A 21,219-nucleotide genomic window follows, 5' to 3' on the forward strand; every position below is an offset into this window, starting at 1 on the left:
AGAATTATTTCAATACATTTCAACTCTCCTTAAAACTTAGAAGCTTTTCAGATTACCTTACTATTTCAAAATTAAAATTTAACTTATACTCAGTTGGTGTCTGACTTACGTGTGTTCTCCCCTTCAGTCCTTACACCGATTCTGTGGGTAAGCACCCTCCTGCATTTTGTGCTGTGGAAACCTAAGTGAGGAGAGTTTAGTAACTTTACCAAGATTGCAGGGCTAGAGAGCAAGGGAGAGAAGAATATAGATCTTGTCTGAGTACAAAAACCAAAGCTCTCTGGAGGGTATCATGCTTCTAACCTTTGATCTTATTTCTACCCTCTTTCTTAGGAATTATTTTGGAGAAAAAATTGCCATGTATTTTGTCTTTCTTGGATTTTACACCGAGATGCTGTCCTTTGCAGCTATAGTTGGATTAGCGTGTTTTATTTACGGCTTATTATCTATGCATAGTAACTCAAACAGGTGAGTGCAGCTGAACTTCCCACACAGAGAGAACACTTTGCTGTTACATTAACTCAGGCTGTTGCTATGATTTCCCTGGCATGTGTTTCAGAATGTTTCCTGATGGCAGACAGATCATTGATATTTAAAAAAAATATATATCCCAGTGTAACAGCTGCCCCTCACCTGGTGCTTTAGGGACAATCTGTTCTAATGATCAGCTCTAAAGGTTCTGTTTCTCAAAGCATGACTTGACCTACTACAGAAATTGCTACTTTGTTTCCCCCCTGCCATATGTGAGAAGCTGTATAAAGAGTGGTAAAACCACCTAAAAACACATCACTTTGCAAATAACTTGGCTACTCCCTCTGCAGCTCTGAGATCTGTGACCCTACAATTGGAGGTCAGATTATCATGTGCCCACTCTGTGATCAAGTGTGCGATTATTGGAGACTAAATACCACGTGTTTGGCTTCCAAGGTATGTACATGCTACAGAACAATGAAAAGACTTTCTCTCTTTTTGTGTGGCATTTGATACTAAGTAGACTTTGTGATATTATTGCCGTTTTACAGATCTCCCATTTGTTTGATAACGAGTCGACAGTGTTCTTTGCAATATTCATGGGAATTTGGGGTGAGTAAATAGTTACATAAAAAACAACTTTCTCCATGTTATGTATTCAATGGCCCATTTGTATAACACATACAGATGGCATACCTTATACCAAAGATGATTTTGGACCTTTGTGTCTTTGCCAGCTAGCATCAGTACACTGATGGAGTCTGCATCAGTGGTCTGTAGTCCTTTATCCTTGGTCCAAAAAGGTCTTTATTAATTATCTCTTATTTTCTCTGAGATAATAATTTTTGAAGCTTTGTATATATTCAGCTTACACTGTCTCCCAGGGCTGTGGTAAAAACCCAGTTCAATAACTACTTAATAAGAGAGAATACACATGAATATTTGTTGGCTGAAAGCCACTGAATCATGGGCACAAAGTTGAACAAGAATCAACAACTGTTGAGGGCTAATAAATCCATGTTTGAGTTGAAAGTCCCTGAGTAGGGACACCTGGGTGGCTAAGTTGGTTGGACGACTGCCTTCAGCTCAGGTCATGATCCTGGAGTCCTGGGATCGAGTCCCACATTGGGCTCCCAGCTCCATGAGGAGTTTGCTTCTCTCTCTGACCTTCTGCTCGCTCATGTTCTCTCTCACTGTCTCTCTCTCAAATACATAAATAAAATCTAAAAAAAAAAAAAGAAAAGAAAAGAAAGTAAGTCCCTGAGTATAATTCTGATTCCAGCTTCCAGTTCCATTTGTTAAAAATCTTCATTAAAGTGGATTTCCCCTTAATTTTGGAAATGTCCCAGTATCTCATCTTTTTCATTTTACATGAGAAGAAGAGGTGTCAGAAAGTTGTTCCTGCCATCAGTGAGGAAAATATTTTATGTAAGAGTAAGTCAGCAGGAAGAAGCCTAAAGACTTCTAAAACATCTCCCAAATCTCAGGCGATTCTGGGGAGAAATAGACTTCTTTTCTTTCCAACTTAAAAAAAAAAAAAGTCTTCAACAATATGTGCATTTAAAAACTGGGCAAGAGAACCAGGGTACCTTAATCCAGGCAAAAAGACACCAAGACATGGGGATGTGGTGTGAAGCAGAGGGATTTAGCAGAGCTAAATGCAGAGCTGCTATGCTCTGAAGAGAGCAGCCTAGATTCGAAAACCAGAGAACAGAGAAATCTTACCAACAGTCCTCTAGTTACCCAGCTCCATGTGTCTTCATCTGTGTGGCCGCCAAGTCCTTCCTTTGTCGTGACTCGGAATCAGCAGTGCAGGAGAGGTGCACCAATGGCAACAAATACGATAGTTTGCAGTTAAGTTTCCAATGAGAGAGATGGTGCCCCCACAAGCCACCTTCTTTTTCATCAGAGATAGAGAAGTAGGCACATGGGGGACCCACAGACACTGGAAATATGGTGAAAGGCGTCACCATCCGTTCTTTGGGAAAAGTTTACTCTTGTAGTGAATTGGTTTACCTGTGGTTTTTGAGGATTGTGGTCAAATTCTAGGAAAACAGAACTTTGGGGATATTTGTTTTAGTACAACCGCTAATAAATAATTGAGCCAAACCAAAGGATGAGTTGGCGGAATAGGTGTGACGATAAAACATCCTAGGTTAAAGGAACAACCCTAGTTCAAGGGGTTGAGACCTGAAAATAATGCTTATTATGCTTTGTACTGGCAGAAAGGAAGTGCTTTTTATGTTTTTATTCATAATGAAAATACGTACCCATCATAGAAAATTCAAGTAGTATATAGAAGTAGAGAGAAAATAATGTTAACATTACTAGAAATAGAAACATTATCTTGGCCATAATTTTTCAGAATCTTCTGCTCCGTGTGTGGGTATGTGTGTTCATACAATTTTACATAACTGTTATACACAGTTTTAAATCTACTCATTGTTTAAACAATGAGTGATGAGACTCCTTCCAGAGCAGTGGATGTGTGTGTGTGTGTGTGTGTGTGTGTGTATACATGTATTTATGACTGAACAGAATTGCCTTACATGAGCTTATCATATTTTATGTAAACCAGTTCTCTATTGAGACATTTAGGCCACTTCTTCTCCCCGCCCCAAGTTTTATTGAAATATATTTGACATATAATATTGTATCAGTTTAATATATACAACATGATGATTTCATCTATATTTATACATTGTAAAATGATTACCACAGTAAGTTTGGTTAACATCCGTCATTTCACTTATTTTTCTTATGATGAGAACATTTAAGGTCCAGTCTTTAACAACTTTTAGTTTTAAATATAATCACCATGCTGTTCATTGTATCACAAGGGCTTATTACTCTTCTAATCCAAAATTTGTACCTTTTGACCACTTTTACCCATCCACCCCCAACTCCAGTAACCACCAATCTGTATCTGTTCCTACAAGTGTTTTTGTTGTTGTTGTTGTTGTTGTTTTTAAGATTCCACATGTAAGTGGGATCATACACTATTTGTATTTCTCTGTCTGATTTATGTCATTTAGCAAATCACCCTTAAGGTCCATCCATGTTGTCCCAAATAGCAGGATTTCGTTCTTTTTTATGGCTGAATGTTATTCCATTGTAGATGTATATGCCACATTTTCTTTACCCGTTCATCATGCATTGATGGTCACAGGTTGTCTCCCTGACTTGGCTATTGTAAGGCATGCCACAGTAAACAGGGGGATGCAAGTATCAGTTCAAATTCATGATTTTTCTTTCCTTTGGGTATATACCTAGAAGTAGAATTGCTGGATCATATGGTAGTTGTATTTTTTAATTTTTCTGAGGAATCTCCATATTGTTTTCCTAAATGGCTGTCTCAGTTTACACTCCCACCATCAGTGTGCAAGGGGTCCCTCATTTCTACATCCTTGCCAACACTTGTTACGTCTTGCTTTCTGATGACAGCCATTCTGACAGGTGTGAAGTGATATCTCATTGTGGTTTTGATTTTCATTTTCCTGATGATGAGTGATGTTGAGACTTTTTGGTTACCTGTTGGTTAATTTTCTTTTTTTAAAGAGAGAGAGCCAGCACATATGTACATGTGAGCAGGATTGGGGGGCAGAGGGAGAAGGAGAGAGGGAATCTTGAGCAGGCTCCACACCCAGGGCAGAGCCCAAGCTCAGGGCTTAAGCTCACAATGCTGAGATCATGACCTGATCTGAAATCAAGAGTCAGTCACTTAACAGACCGAGTCACCCAGGTGCCCCCCTGTTGACCATTTCTTTGTCTTTGGAAAAATATCTAATTAGATTCTGTGTTCATGTTTTGATTGGATTGTTGTTTTGTTTTGTTTTGCGGTTGAAGTGTATCTCTCTCTCTTTCTCTCTCTTTCTCTGTGTATATGATATTAACCCCTTCCCCTTATCAGATATATAATTTGCAAATATTTCCTTCCATTCTGTAGGTTGCCTTTTCATTTTGTTAATTGTTTCCTTTGCTGTGCTTTCTAGTTTGATATAGTCCCACTTGTTTATTTTTACCTTTGTTGCCTTAGCTTTAATGTCAAATCTAACAGATCATTGCCATGAGCAATGTCAAGGAGCTTACTACCCACGATAGTTTCTTTCAGGAGTTTTCTGGTTTCAGGTCTTAACGCTCAATCAGATGGGATTGGGAGGGAGACAAACCATAAGTGACTCTTAGTCTGTAATCTATTTTGAGTTGATTTGGACATACGGTCTAAGATAGGGATTTAACTTTGTTCCTTTGTACCTGAATATCCAATTTTTACAAAACCATTTATTGAAGTAAAGTTCTTGCGCCTTTGACTCTTCTTGGCTCCTTTGTTAAATATTAGTTGATCATACATGCATGGGTTTATATCTGGGCTATTGATGATGATACATAGGTCTATGTGACTATTTTTTGCAGGTATTCTATTGTTTTGATTAATATAGCTTTGTAATATAAATTATAAAATTTACTTAATTATAAATTAAAACTATAAAATAAAAAATAAATATATAAAAATATAAAATTATAAAATATAAAATTATATAATTACTGTGGGTTTGAAATCAAGCAGTGTGATGGCTACTGCTTAGTTCTTCTTTCTCAAGATTGCTCTAAGTATTCCAGATCTTTTTGGTTCCATACAAATTTTATTATTGTTTGTTGTATTTCTGTGAAAAATGTCATTGGAATTTTGATAGGGATTGCATTGAATCTGAAGATTGCTTGGGTAATATGGACATTTTTATAATATTAATTCTTACACTTCGTAAGTGCAGAATATCTTTCCATTTATTTGTGTATTCTTGGTTTCTTTTATCTGTATCTTATAGTGTTCAGTGTACATATCTTTCACCTCCTGGATTAAATTTGTTCCTAGATATGTTATTCCTTTTGATGCTATTGGAAATGGGATTGTTTTCTTAATTTATCTTTCTGACAGTATTTGGTTAGTTTATAGAAACAACAAATTTTTGTATAGTAATTTTTATCCTCAAACTTTACAGAATTCCCTTATTCTATTTTTGGCAGACTTTTTAGACTTCCTATACATAATTTACTGCCACTTGCAAATAGAGAAAGTTTTACTTTTTCCTTTCTAAATTATATGCCATTTCTTCCTTTTTCTTGGCCAATTTCTCTAGCTAGGACTTCAGTACTTTATTGAAAACAAGTGACAAGAATGAGCATACTTTGTCTTGTTCCTGATGATAGAGGAAAAGCTTTTGGTATTTTATTACTGAGAATGATCTTAGCTTTTGGCTTGTCATATATGGCTCTTACTATGTTGGTAAATTTCCTCCTATTATGTTGTTACATTTCCTCCATACCCGTAATGTTGAGAATTTTTATCATGAATTCTTTTAAATGCCTTTGCTTCATCAGTTGAAATGACTGTAAGATTTATCATTCATTTTATTAATGTAGTATGCCACATTGATTGATTTGTGCATGGAGAACGATCCTTGTATCCTGGCATAAATTTTACTTAGTCATGGTGTATGATTCTTTTACTGTATTGTTGAATTTTACTTGCTGCTATTTTATTCAGGTGTTTTGGATCTGTGCTCATCAGGGATATTGAGCCATAGTTTTCTTTTCTTGTGATGTCTTTGGCTTTGGTATCAGAGTACTGCTGGCCTTGTAAATTGAGTCTGAAAGTCTTCCCTCCTATTATATTTCTGGTAAGAGTTTGAGAAAGATTGGCATTAGTTCTTTAAATGATGAGTAAAATGTATCAGTGAAGTTACCTTCTTCTGAACTTGTCTTTGTGGGGAGGTTTTTGATTACTGATTCAAGATTCTTACTAGTCAGTGGTATGTTCAGATTTTCAATTTCTTCATGATTCAGTCTTAGTAGTTTGTATGTTTATAGGTATTTATGCATTTCTTCTAGTTTGTCCAATTTGATGGCATACATAGTAGTCTTTTGTGACTCTTTGTATTTCCGTGATAGCAGTTGTCCTGTTTCCTCTTCATTTCTAATTTTATTTATATGAGTCCTCTCCATTTTTTTTCTTGGTAAGTCTAGCTAAAGGTTTGTCTACTTTGTTTATCTTCTGAAGAATAAAAACAGCTCTTAGTTTCATTGATCTTTTCTATTGTCTGTTTAGTCTCTGTTTCATTCATTTGCACTCTGATCTTTGCTATTCCCTTCTTTCTGCTAACTTTGTGCTTAGTTTATTCTTCTTTTTCTAGTTTCTTGCAGTCTAAAGTTAGGTTATTTATGCTGTTATTTATGCAACAGTTCACAGTTAATATAATGTAGTACCTGAATTTTGAGTCATGCTGGAGGACTTGTGTTGTGTCACTAACCCATGGAAACTAGAACATGCATACTAGAACCATGCAAAGCAAACAATACCCATATTTCTAAATATCTGGAGGAATAATAAGCCACTCCATGCTCGTGGATTGGAAGACTTAACATTATTAATTTTTCCATACTACCCAAAGTGATCTAAATATTCAGTATGATCTCTACCAAAATCCCAATCACATTTTTTACAGAATTGGGAAAAACAACTGAAAAGAATTCATGTGGAATTACAAGACTCCTGAAGTAGGCAGGTCGGTCTTGAGAAAGAACAAAGCTAGAGACATCACACTTCTTGATTTCAAAATTGCAAAGTCTACAGCAATCAAAACAATATGGCACTGGCATAAAGACAGATACACAGACCAGTAGAACAGACTGCAGTTCAGAAATAAACCTATGCATGTATGGTTCACTGTTCTTCGACAAGAGTTCCAAAAATACACAATGGGGAAGGGATAGTCTCTTCAACAAATGATGTGGAGAAATTGGATATCCACATGCAAAAGAATGAAATTAAATCTTTATCTTACACTATACACAAAAATCATTTCAGAATCAGATAAAATATCAAATGTAAGACCTGAAACTATTGGGGCGCCTGAGTGGCTCAGTGGGTTAAGTCGCTGCCTTCGGCTCAGGTCATGATCTCAGGATCCTGGGATCGAGTCCCGCATCGGGCTCTCTGCTCAGCAGAGAGCCTGCTTCCTTCTCTCTCTCTCTCTCTCTCTGCCTGCCTCTCAGTGTACTTGTGATTTCTCTCTGTCAAATAAATAAATAATTAAAAAAAACAAACAAACCTGAAACTATATAAAGCTCCTAGAAGAACATTTAAGGAAAAACTTCATGACATTGATCTTGGCAAGATTTCCTGTACATAACATCAAAGCCCAGGTAACAGAAACCAACACCGATCTGGACTACATTGAGCTAAAAAAAGTTTCTGTGCAGCATAGAAAACAGCATAGTGAAAAGACAACCCATGGAATGGCAGTAAATATTTGCAAATCATATCTCTGATAAGGGACAAATCTCCAGAATACTTAAGGAATTCCTGAAACTCAATAATGGAAAAATCCAGGGCACTTGGTTGGCATAGTCGGTTAGGCATCTAACTCCCTTTTGGCTCAGGTCACGATCTTGCAGTCATGGAATTGAGCCCTGCTTCAGGCTCTGTGTTTAGTCTGGAGTCTGCTTCAGATTCTTTCTCCCTCTTCCTCTCTCTCTCCCCACTCATGCTGTCTCTCTGTCTCTCTCTCTCTCAAATAAATAAAATAGTTTTAAAAATAGTGAACAAGCTCCAATAACCTGATTTTTAAATGGACAAAGGATTCAAATAGATACTCTCCCAAGAATATATACAAATGGCCAATAGGTACATAAGGAAATGCTTAGGATTACTAGTTACCAGGGAAATGCAAATCAAAAATCACAATGAGATGTCAACTCATACCTGTCAGGATGGCTATTACTAAAAAACAAAAGATAAGAGCTGATAAGGATGTGGAGAATTATCATAAATTTTTGTACATTGTTAGTGGGGATGCTAAATAGTGCAGCTGGAGAACAGTATGGAAATTCCTCAGAAAACTAAAAGTAGAACTACTATACATTCTAGCAATACCACTCATGAATAATTTACTCCAGATAATTGAAATCAGGTTCTTGAAGAGATGCTGGGACTCCTGTGTTCATTAAAGCACTATCCACAGTATGTGAGAGGTAGAAACTACCTAAATATCCATGGACAAATGAATGGGTAAAGAAATTGTGATTGTATATATATATATATACACATTATGCATATACATATATACATGTATGTATATATATAATATGTTATGTGTATATACATATGTATATATGTATATATATACTATTGGTATATATATATATATATATATGTATATATACTATTGGTATATACATTTGATATGTTATTTGCCCCTGAAAAGAAGGAAATTCTGAAATATGTGACAACATGCATGAATCTTGAAGACATTATGATCTTTGAAATATTCCAGTTACAGACAGAGAAATCCTTCCCGGTTCCACTTACATGAAGTAATCTAAAATGATCACATTTATAGAATCAGAGAGTGGAATGAAGATTGTTGGGGGTTAGTGGAAATGAGGGAAAAGGGGAGTAACTAATCAAAGGGCGTATAGTCTTAGTTATAAGATAAATAACTTCTAGAGAGCTACTGTACAATCTCATGCCTCTAGTCAACAATAAGGCACTATAGACTTAAAATTTGTTAAGAGGGTACAAAGCAGGTTAGCTGTTCTTAAAATAAAATAATTTTTTTTTTTTTTAAGGAAAAAAAAGGGCACCTGGGTGGCTCAGTCAGTTAAGTGTCTGATTCTTCATTCAGCTCAGGACTTGATCTCAAGGTTGTAGGTTCAAGTCCCATGTTGGACTCCACATTGGGTAGAGATCCTATTTTTAAAAACTTAAAAATAAAAAAATAATTAAAAATAAAAAAAATAAAGAAAATAAAAGTAGTCAGGGAATGAGTCAAATGAAACATTAGAATTTGAATCACAGGTGATAAAATTATATGTTAATATTGATTGTGTTAGTGTTCCATTCTTAGATATATACCAGAAAGTCATGCATATGCCCACCAAAAGATATGTACAAGAATATTCACAGCAACAGTATTTGTAATAACAAAAATCCTGGCAATAATCCAAACATCTATGAGTTCAAGAATAAATAAAATTATGGTTTACTTAAACAATAGAACACTGTACAGCAATGAAAATAAATAAACTTTTACTACACACACCAATATGGATTCAGTTTACAAGAAAAGTTGACCTAAACAAAACCTAATGCAAAAACTACCTATATTATGTGACCATTTATGAAAAGTTCAAAGACGGGTGAAACTATCCTATGACATTAGAAGCTAGGAAACTAGTTATACTTACATCTTAGAAGAGTCATAAGGTGTGTTTTTAGGGGTGCTGGTCATGTTCTATTTTTTTATATTGATGCTGTTCCATGGGAATGCTTATTTTGTGAAAATTCTTTAAATTTTACAGGTTTGTTTTATGTACTTTTCTGTGAGTATGTTATGATGCAACTGAAAGTTGAACTTTTGTAGCAACATGGATGGGACTGGAAGAGATTATGCTGAGTGAAATAAGTCAAGCAGAGAGAGTCCATTATCATATGGTTTCACTTATTTGTGGAGCATAACAAATACCATGGAGGGCAAGGGGTGTTAGAGAGGAGAAGGGAGTTGGGTTAAATTGGAAGGGGAGGTGAATCATGAGAGACTATGGACTCTGGAAAACAATTTGAGGGGTTTGAAGTGGCGGGGGGTGTGGGAGGTTGGGGTACCAGGTGGTGGGTATTATAGAGGGCACAGATTGCATGGAGCACTGGGTGTGGTGAAAAATAATGAATACTGTTTTTCTGAAAATAAATAAATCAATTTAATAAAAAAAATTATATGTATATATAAAGAGAGAGAGAGAGAGAAAGAGAGAGAGAGGTGGACAGGGACAGAGAAACAGAGATTGTGCTATGGGAATGGCTCTCATGTTTTCCTTATATTTACCTAAGCCTGAAAAACTGGTATAATTGCTTGAATTATTTCAGTGGGAAAAAAAAAAACATGCAAACAAAATCTAGGTTTTAGTAAAAAGGTAAGTTTAATATTACTTCAGATTATTTGAATGAAGAGAGAATAATGTGCCTGAAATTGTTTATCTTGCATGGACTGCTACGAAATTGCCTTGAGTTTTTACATGAATTACATCAGTGTTATGTTATTAAGCCAACATAGTAGTGACAGAAGAACCACCATTCAACCAACATTTTTTTTTTAAGTGTAGAAAAAAAAAAAAACAGATTATTTTCTTATGCATTTTATTCTCCATCCCTTGATTACAGTTGTTTTTATGCCTTTCTTTGTCTACAGTCACATTGTTCTTGGAGTTTTGGAAACAGCGACAGGCCAGAATGGAATATGAGTGGGACCTGGTGGACTTTGAAGAGGAACAGCAGCAGCTTCAGCTGAGACCGGAGTTTGAAGCAATGTGTAAACACAGGAAGATGAATGCGGTGACTAAGGTGGGTCAGCACGCTGACCGCCAGAGTATCTCAGTGGAGTTCCCGCTCTGGGCCACCCCACAAATAATAGTGGATGCTTTAATTTGCTTTTAAATTATTTTCCAACAGAGAAATCTTACAAACTTCTTTCCTTGTTTCTCGTACCTATTTCAAATCTATACGAAAAAAGTAGATAGAGAAGTATAATGAACCCAGGATGCACCTGTCACCCAGCTTCAGTGAATACTAATTCATGGACTGTCTTGTTACATTTACACTTGCTCCTCTCTGCCATGGGATGATTGTGTAGCAAATACAAAGTATCATGTCATGATATAACATAGTTTTGTAACAAATGAAATAAAAGGAAAATGGAAAAGAATGTGTATACAATGGACTTAGTATATAAATATATATACACGGAAATGATACTAAGTTAATACATCAAAATTAAAATAGTATTATTTCAAGATAGTGAACTTATGAGTGATTGTTTTATTAGACCAAATTTTATTTACCTAGTCTCTTTTAACTTATTATAATGGGAAGATCATTGCACTAGAGTCTGGATGGCAATGTCTAAGTCTGGGGATCCTTCACTGGTAAATCACCTACTCGACTGAGTAATTTGACTTCTTGGTGCTTTTTCTTCGTTTTTTTTGTTTTTTGTTTTTTAATGTGAAAAAGACAAGGTACTTTGCCTTCAAAGACCAGACTCGACCGCATATTCTTAGCGTCCCTACCTTCCCATCAACCATAATCACTGTGTGGCCCAAAGCTGTTAAAGGGAGAACAGAATATGTCTCTAACGCAATCTCTCTAGCAGAATTTCCCATTCTGTTCGGGACGCTGTTCTTGTGGTATAATACTCAAAAATTATCTTCACAGTTTAGGCACTCATGTACTCACTAGGCATCTCTTGACTTCACTGAGACATTACAAAAAAATCCAGTAAGTGAGCAAAGGGGAAAAATAACAACTTGGGTGGCTGTCTGACATTAAGAAAACATATTAAAAGAGACTTGCCATGATAATGACATGATGTGTATCTATTAATATCTCATGGTATAAAAAGGAAACTAAAAGCAGGCCTAATATTATTGCCATAAAAACCAGAGGTCCTGAATGTTTTATATGAAACCAGCTGAAAAACAGTATGAATGGACTGGCTGTGAATCATCCACTTGAATGGTTTTGAAATCAAGGTTCTGACTTAATTGCAGGGCTTCTTCAACGGGTCAGTATGGCCAGAGCCCTCACGTTTGAGTCTGTATTGAAAACACATACATGTATGCATGGGCACATACACACACACACACGTACACAAAAAGCATGCACACACACACACACACACACACATTGGACACACACACGTGCACACACGCACACACATTCAGTAGAGCTCTTGGACAGCTGTTCTGCCTGTCAAGTTCTGTTTGCATTCAGTCTTCCCTAAAAATCCCCCAGGTATAAAAATCCTCTCTAAAAATCCTATCCTTTAGATAGAATTACATGATTTAGACTTCTGCTGACGGCTGTTTTTTACTCTATGGCAATTTTGCGGGGGTTAAGATCTCACTGCCTCTTGATGTAGCTAAGAATTTCAGCTGATACAGTGAATATCTTCTGTTAATGGCTTAGAAGAACATCAAGGTGGAAAAGCCTGGTCCCCTGAACTGTGCAGAAGAACACAGTCCTGTAAATATAAAGATGGTGCCCCGTTTAGTATCATGTGTAGCAATTATAGAGCAGTGCAGTTTGATTCAATTCAATTAGAAGCAAGCTGTAGTATCATTAAAGCATGTCCACTTACGCAGCAGCTCTTGGGTTCTGACATCATTTCCTCTCTCCCAGGCCCTGAACACCACTCTCATTCAACCCTGAGGATACAGTGTGTATCCGTCATGGCTCATATCATGTGTGAACGATCTCACCTGAGAGCCCTGAAGGTCTCTACCTGAAGGGAAGGAACCTGGGCTAGAATGTAGCTGCCCATGAGCTGTCAAGGACTCGGGGAGGTTTCTACTCGAACTGGGTTTTATGGTTTTGACTACTGCTTGGCGTCCCAGCGTTGAGGGTAGATTTTGAATTTTGCTGTGATTTCTTCAAAATTGTAGGAGATGGAGCCATACATGCCTCTGTGGAGTCGTCTCCCATGGTACTTTTTATCAGGAGCTACGGTGACGTTTTGGGTGAGCATGTTTGGGAACCTGCTCTCATCTCTTTATGTGCAGTCTTATTAGGATAACCTCCGTAGTTTCATCTGCCATGCCTCTCGAGCCCCTCTCTCCCCTCCCACTCCCCTGTCTTTTTATTTTGAACAGAGCTCATATATAAACTCAAGGGTGACCCATATGGATGTGCCACAACTGAACCTCGTAAGAAGAGCTTGGGGAGAGACCGGTGCCTCATTGAGTGCCTGCCCCTCCCCCTCCCCCAGCAACCAGCACATGTAACAGATTCATTTGCAGACTGTTTGGTTTTTGTTTCCTTAAAAAAAAAAAAAAAATCATTGATTTATCTTTATGTCCACTTAAAATACATACACAAAATGCAAAGAAAAAAAAGCATGTACTCAAAATTTATTTTCTTGCTGAAATAAATAGAAGAAAGTAAGACTTCAACTTGAAAATTTTAATTAGCGAGTCCCATTGTGAGGGAGTCAGGTTTTTTTCCATGCCTTTTAGCTACCAGATTCCTCCACCACCACAATTTATTTCCCACCGTCCACTTTCCAAATGTGGGTCCTCTCACAGCTGGCCTTGAATTTTAATGAAAAGAAGCAGTGTTAACCCTCTCAGAGCTTAACATGTTGAAGAATAAATAATTAGCAGTTGTTGACTAGAGTTTAACCTTCTAGTTCGTATTATCCCATAATTTTTTATCTTTAACATTTCTAGTTAAAGGTATTGGTTTTTCTCTTTTATTTTTTTAAGCTTTTATTTATTTATTAGATGGACAGAAATCACAAGTAGGCAGAGAGAGACAGAAGTGGGCTCTCTGATGCAGGACTCGATCCCAGGACCCTGGGATCATGACCTGAGCTGAAGGCAGAGGCTTTAACCCACTGAGCCACCCAGGCGTCCGGTTTTTCTCTTTTAAATGTGTGTTTTCTTAGATGATATAACAGTCACTGAGGAGAAGTGATAGTGTAAATAATATTTTATTAATAATAGAGCAATAATCAAGTCAGGGCACTGCTTGAGAAATAATCTAGAGTGTGGTTCCAGAAAGATTATTCTATCTTTTATTTCTAATACTCATTCCATTTGATTCAGTCCCTCAACTTTCAGAGTCAGGTTTTCCAATCATCAAGGTAAAGGCTTCCCCAGATCTTTGGGTTTTTGTAATATGGGAAGTGTTTAAAATTTATGTAGCATCTATATAAATATCTAAACTACCAGGCATATCAGAACACGAATGGCAACATCCTGAAGGGAAATGAGACGGGATTTCTAAATGTGTCCTTCTTGGGAAAGTACATGGTCTTCACACTACCTGTTTAACTACAACCTGGGGCAGAGTTTGGCAACGGTCTTCTGTGGAGAGGCCACGTGTATTTTAGGCTTTATGGACCACAGACAGTCTCTCGCATGTAATCATCTTTGTTTTTTCCTTTAACCTTAAAAAAGGCAGCAAAAAGCCATTTATAACTCAAAAACCATACAAAAGTGAGTAAGGCCACATGCAGGATTTGGCCTTGTGCCTAGTTCTCCAACGCTTGACAGATGATGGATGAGCAATGGCTACTCAACCGTTTTAGATTCACCCAGCTACAACTACAGGTCTTGTCTTCTCTAGAAACTTTTTGCCTTGCCAGTGTTCTTTCCCTGCCATCTATGTGAGAGAGACTGGCTTGGTCTGCTTCCCAAGTCAGAGGGGCTGACCTTAACATAATGAGATGAAGAGAGTAGTATGTTTCAGATGGGTCACGTGGCAGAGATAGAGACCAGAGTGACTGATTCCTTGTTTCCCTTTTCCAGATGGCCCTTGTCATCGCCTGTATGGTAGCTGTGATTGTGTACCGCCTGTCAGTGTTTGCTACATTTGCTAGCTTTATGGAAAGTGAAGCATCCTTTAAGCATGTCAAAAGTTTCCTCACTCCCCAGATAACCACGTCACTCAGTGGATCCTGCTTGAACTTTATCGTCATCTTGATCTTGAATTTCATTTATGAAAAGATATCTGTATGGATTACAAAAATGGGTAAGTTGGCCAGGTCATCTTTGTGGCACTGAAAAAATATTCTACCAGTGCTATACATCAATTTTGGACCATCACTTGGGGAGTTCATTTTTTTAAATTAACATATAAGGTATTAGTTGTTTCAAGGGTACAGGACTGTGATTCCTCAGTCTTACACAATTTACAGTACTCACCATAGCATATACTCTCCCCAATGTCCATAACCCAGCCACCCTATCCCTCCCCCTGACCCCCCAGAAACCCTCAGTTTGTTTCCTGAGATTAAGAGTCTCTTATGATTGATCTCCCTCTCCAGTCCCATTTTGTTTCATTTTTTTCCCCTCCCTGCACACCGTGACCCCCTGCCCTGCCTCTCCAATTCCTCATATCAGAGATGCCATATGATAATTGTCTTTTTCTGATTGACTTATTTCGCTTAGCATAATACCCTCTGGTTCCATTCACATCATTGCAAATGGCAAGACTTCAGGTTTTTGATGGCTGCACAATATTCAATTATATATATGTACCACATCTTCGTTATCCATTCATCTGTTGATGGACATCTGGGCTCTTTCCATAGGTTGGCTATCGTGGACATTGCTGCTATAAACATTGGGTGCACGTGCCCCTTCAAATCACTACATTTGTATCTTTGGGATAAATACCCAGGCGTGCAATGGCTAAGTCATAGAGTAGCTCAGTTTTCAACTCTCTGAGGAACTTCCATGCTGTTTTCCAGAGTGGCTGCACCAGCTTGCATTCCCACCAACAGTGTAGGAGGGTTCCCCTTGCTCCTCATCCTCGCCAACACCTGTCATTTTTAAAGGCACCTGCTAAGGCAGTTTTGTTCTATAGGTAGACACATAGGCTGGTGATCAGAATACCCCAGCAGCCGCATTTAGACCCGTTATGGTGGAAGCAAGAAAAAGAACCAAAAAGAAAAATCAGGACTCAGTAGATCTTTCAGAGTGTTCTTTTCTTAATGCTCCCTTGATCAGGCTAGTTGGATTTTAAGTAAAAGCCTCACTTTTCTCAAGACACAGATGATTTTTATTTCATGTGTATGGTTTTTGGAAGGGATTTGCTTTTGAAAACCATTGTGGGAAAAACAAAACAATCAGCTCCTCCTGAATATATCTAAAATGTAATACTTTTCTTTTCGGTTGCCATGGGTCTTAGACCCTGGATTATTTTCCTTCATTAATGAATTGATTAATTAATTTTGAGAGGGAGAGAGGAGCATGTGTGCGTGCTGTGGGGGGGGGTGTGTGCAAAGTGCGAGGGAGAGAGAGAATCGTAAGCAGGTTCCATGCCCAAGGTGAACCCTACATGGGGCTTGAGATCATGACCCTGATATGACCTGAGCCAAAGTCAAGTCAGACACATCCGACTGAGCCACCCAGGTGCCCCTCTTTTTCTTTTAAATTATTAAAAGTTCTCCTATATCCATTAGGGACAGTAAAGGAGTCACAGTCAAAGTGGGAGATTTAGTCAGGGAGAGGGGTGTGGAGCACCCCCGGCAAGTTGGAAGTGAGATCGAGACCCCAGTCCACGCATCAGCTTCTCCTCTTGAGTGTGCAGGTCCCTCCTCCAAGTCTGTATATCATCACTGCACCCAACAGTAACCAGGAAGAGCACATTACTCATTCAGCACCAGAGTTTGCGCTAGGAAACAACTTTCATTAAAGGCTATCTTCAGATTTGTAGTTCTCACTCAACTTTTCTTTTTTTTTTTTTTTTTGTTATTAAAACATAAATCTAGCATATAGCACTAAAAATTCAGAGTGAATTTCAGCGAGAAAAATCACTTAAATACACATTAGAGATTTTGTAAGAATGCAAGTAATTTCTCTAAAAAGGAGGAATTCTCTGTGTCTTTAGAGTAATATTGTTACCATTTCGGTATCATTGAAACTGTTACCACTTTGGCTAGATTAGCTTATGCTGCTGGGAGATCATCAGCTCAGAAAAACATGCTCCCTGACTCTTTCACACCTCCTGATACTTATCTGTGATGTGAAGGGAATCCAGTATTTTTTTGTCTTTGGAATTCACTAAATGTTAGATCATGATCCTGCATTTTAAATAAAGGAGAGAGAAAGTGTATTATTACTGCCACCAATTATATGACATTCTTTTCAAAATTGATGTAAGCATTAATTCATGAGAGGAAAACACAGTTTAGTTTGGAAATCATCCTCTGTCCTTGCGGATGTCCTTTACTTTTAAACCTGATTGACAACAGACAGAGAGAGATCTGTTATGTTTACAGGATATCATACAGTGTACCAGGGTAAGCATAAGTCTCTCCAGTCTGATATGGGTTTGAATTCCATATTCTGACTGTGTGACTCCAGGCAAAGTATTTTATCCATCTAAGTATAGTAATAACTGCTTCTTAGGCTTCTCCAGTGATTAGATTAATACAAAGCCTCTTAACAGAAAACTGAGCACAAATTGTTACTTAATATTGGTCTGTTAGGACAAGAATGGCTTGTATTTCAACAGGCTCTCAGAATAATATGACTAATAATGTGACTTGTCCCACGCAATACAGAATTGAGGGAGAAACAAGAAAGTGCATAATTTAACCTTGGTGTTTTATTACTTAACAGAAATTCCTCGAACTTATCAGGAATATGAAAGCAGTCTTACCTTGAAAATGTTCCTGTTTCAGTTTGTGAATTTTTACTCGTCCTGCTTCTACGTAGCTTTCTTTAAAGGGAAGTTCGTGGGCTATCCCGGAAAATACACATATTTGTTTCATGCATGGAGAAGTGAAGAGGTAAGAGTTGTCTTGAGAGGCTTGTGGCTTCAGGAACTCAGTATTAACTAAATACTTGTTGTGTGCCCAGCAGTAACTCAGATTTTTATCAAGATCCCAGAGAAGTGTAAGACACCAGCTCTCTCCACAGAGAGTACTGGTCTTACCATCCTATTGTCTGGTAGACTTCCCAGTTCCTTTTGGGCAAGGAGTTATTTTGTGCCTATTATTTAGGAATAAAATATGAGCTATGGAATGGAATAAGTGAGTTCTCTATTCCTGAAGGCTTCCTGCCAAGGATGAGCGATAGCATTCCAGAAGTACAGCAGGAAGGCTCCACCATGGGTCATAGAGCTAGACCACATCAATGGTTTCCATACCTCCCTTGCACCCAAATCACATGGAGAAAATAACAACCCTACCCCTGACCCCCAACAGAAAGATTCAGGATCTTCTAAGAATGAGACCCAGCAATCCAAATGCGATGCAGCTGTCTTGTAATTGGTTAGTTATCCTGCTTGAAACTATTGAGCTTAAAATCTGTATCCCTTTAATATCCATTCCCCATCAAAATCTTCAGATTCTGATCCTGGGTCTAAGATTTCTTTTGTTGGCAAAAATCCATCTTTCATCGCTCCCTTTTCTTTTTTTCCTTTCTTCTGGCTAGTGTGACCCTGGAGGCTGTCTAATAGAATTGACAGCCCAGCTGACCATCATAATGACTGGAAAACAGATCTTCGGAAATATCAAAGAAGCTATTTATCCGTATGTACAACTTACAAGTTTTTCTTGAGTCAGGTAACCATGAGAGAGTTCCTCTGGAAGAAGATGGAATTCTGTGATTATCATGGTATCATTGTCAGCAAATGGTTGAGTCAACAACAAAAACTCACTTTTAATCAATAGTCAGGAATGCATTGAGGTAATATAGGCTGTTAGACATCAAATTTTATTGCTTGAGTGAAATTGAGGAAAAGATATTATTCCCCTCTCCTATGGAGGTTCCGCCGGGAAATCTGAATGTTTTATCCTCTGTACATTATCCTATATGTTGCCTATTACTTCTCAAGATTACTGAAAGTTAAACTCTATAAAAATATCCATGTGTTGTACACCTTAGGCACAAAAATTGGTCATGAATTAAGTTTTGGTATATGAAGGTATTGTTTTCTATTCCAAAAGCATGACAATAATAGACACCTTACGAAAAGAGAAAACCAAAATGACAGTTGATCTCAAATAAAAGTCGAAAATTTCCATGAATAAAAAGAGAGAGAATCATAAGCCTATCATCTTGCAGGTCTCCTAGTTAGAAAGTGACAGCATCAAGGTTTAGCACACCTACAATGTCAGGTGGACTCAAGTGCTCTACTTAAGACCAAGGCTTGGCTCATGTAACAGTACTTGAAGTTAGGAATTGGGTTTATTCTCACCTCTTCATGAAAGACGGTTGAAAATAATTTTCTCCTCTGCTTCCACCTCTCCCCACAGTTCAGTAGTTCTCCTGGGGTTCTATTTCATTTGCTGACAAAGGAAGAACATGATGTATCTCTACAAAGAGTATTTGATAAACCACATCCAATTCCATAGAGAAATAACTCTAAGCTATTATCTTAAGTCCTAACTCTAGATTGAGAACCTGGAGGGCAGAATGGGGATAACTTCTAAACCAAACACAAGAGGGAGAGTAAATCTTCACAGAGGAAAAGAGACACTCAGGGAGATAAAAGGAAAAAAAAAAAAAGCAAGTAGAATTAAGCCTACAAACTGAAGTTCTAAAACTGCTGATGAGATTTCGCGCTACAAAGGCTGCCAGCAAAATTGGTTTTTAGAAAGTGAACTTAACTCTAGCTAGAAGATTCTGGCAACGCCTAAAAACGTAAAAGGAGGTAATACCGTTATTTAAAAGGGTCAGGAAATAATTTAATTAAAAACATATAAATGAAACAAGAACAAATTAATATAAAAAAACCCCCATTCTACATAAATGAAACATGTTACTTTAAATAAACAGTGCAGTAGATGACATTGATTGCAGATTAGACACAACTGAAGAATGAATTAATGAATTGGAAAATAGTACTGAGAAGTTCCCACATTGTACAATACAACAGAGTGACAATGAGATTTAAAAAATTGAAGTGACAGGAAGCTATATTACATAAAAAGGCTTCCATGCTAACTTACTAGTTGTTCCAGAAAAAGAGAATTGAGTAATGTTGGAGGAAAAAATTCTCTCACCAATTCTTTCTTACCAATTCTCTGAATAAGTAGTTGCTGAAAATTTTCCAGAAATGAATAAAAATGTGAGTTTTTTCTTTGTTTTTCCAGTTCCATCTGTGCCCAACTTTTTGATATTGTCTGAAAAATCTGAGGGGTTCTGTGCCCTTTCTCTTTCAGTTTGGATATAAGCAGCATGTAAATGTTCATTTTAATGTACATTTACTATAGTACTTAATGTTGTCTTTTAAATTTTACAAATTTGGAAGGTACAAATGATGTCGCACTTTGGTCTTACTTTGCATGTCCCTGATTAATAACATGAATGAGCAGTTTTAGCTACTATTTTTCCTCTTCAGTGAAACACTTGTTGGTGTTGTTTAACCATTTTTCTACCGATTTACCCTTTTCTAATTGATCTGTAGGAATACTTTATTACTTCTGGTGACAGTGCTTTTGTTTGGGATTTGATCATATGTGTTACATTTATTTTATCCGAACATAAGTTTTGTCCCTTTATTTTTTCAACCCCAGCACTATTACAATTTGAGCCAAATAATTCTTTGTTGTAGGGAGCTGTCCACTGCATTGTAAGAGGTTTAGCAGCATGCTTGGACTTTAGACAGACTAGATGCTAGTAGTCCAGCCTCTCCCCAGTTGTGGCAACCAAAAATGTCTCTGATATTGCAGTGTACCCTTGTGCCTTTGTGTGTGTACTCTCTGCAATACCTCTGGTATAGATGGATAAAAGAATATACTTTTAATACAGTAGAATTTACCAAACTTTTCTTTTATGGGTTAACATTTTTCAAGTCTTATTTAATAAATCCTTCCCTACCCCAAGATTAAAAAGATATTTTCATATACTTCTAAATTTTTAACATTTTAACATTATTGTCTTTATCTTTTAAAGTTTGAATATACATGGAAAAGATTTTTGTGTTTGATCTGAAGTTCAAATTTAATTTCTTTCTCACGTGCATATTAATATATGAATTGTTGTGTTTACCATTTATTGAGAAGTTCCTCCTCACCTCTCTGCATGATCTACAATATTACCTTGTGCCATATAGCAAGTGCAAGGCTAGTACTAGGTTTCCATTCTGTTCCAGGATTTGTCTATCCTTGTACCAATACTATGCTCTCTTAATTAATATAGCTTTATAGTAAGTCTTGATCTCTGGTGGGTCAAGTCTTACCA

General features: G+C 37.2%; 1 protein-coding gene across 3 annotated transcripts in view; it reads left to right on the plus strand.

Annotated features, from left to right (window-relative positions):
• Positions 1-21,219, plus strand: part of ANO5 (anoctamin 5) — a 96,925-nt gene that overhangs the window by 61,631 nt on the left and 14,075 nt on the right. For all 3 annotated transcript variants that reach the window (XM_059138402.1, XM_059138410.1, XM_059138419.1), the window contains 8 exons: positions 334-468; positions 822-927; positions 1,023-1,083; positions 10,716-10,867; positions 12,964-13,038; positions 14,830-15,052; positions 17,650-17,819; positions 18,466-18,563. In XM_059138402.1, the coding sequence (XP_058994385.1) occupies positions 334-468; positions 822-927; positions 1,023-1,083; positions 10,716-10,867; positions 12,964-13,038; positions 14,830-15,052; positions 17,650-17,819; positions 18,466-18,563 (1,020 nt within the window). The remainder of the gene's footprint in view (positions 1-333; positions 469-821; positions 928-1,022; positions 1,084-10,715; positions 10,868-12,963; positions 13,039-14,829; positions 15,053-17,649; positions 17,820-18,465; positions 18,564-21,219) is intronic.

The sequence above is a fragment of the Mustela lutreola genome, chromosome 1 (assembly GCF_030435805.1).
Source record: "Mustela lutreola isolate mMusLut2 chromosome 1, mMusLut2.pri, whole genome shotgun sequence".
Lineage (NCBI taxonomy): Eukaryota > Metazoa > Chordata > Mammalia > Carnivora > Mustelidae > Mustela > Mustela lutreola.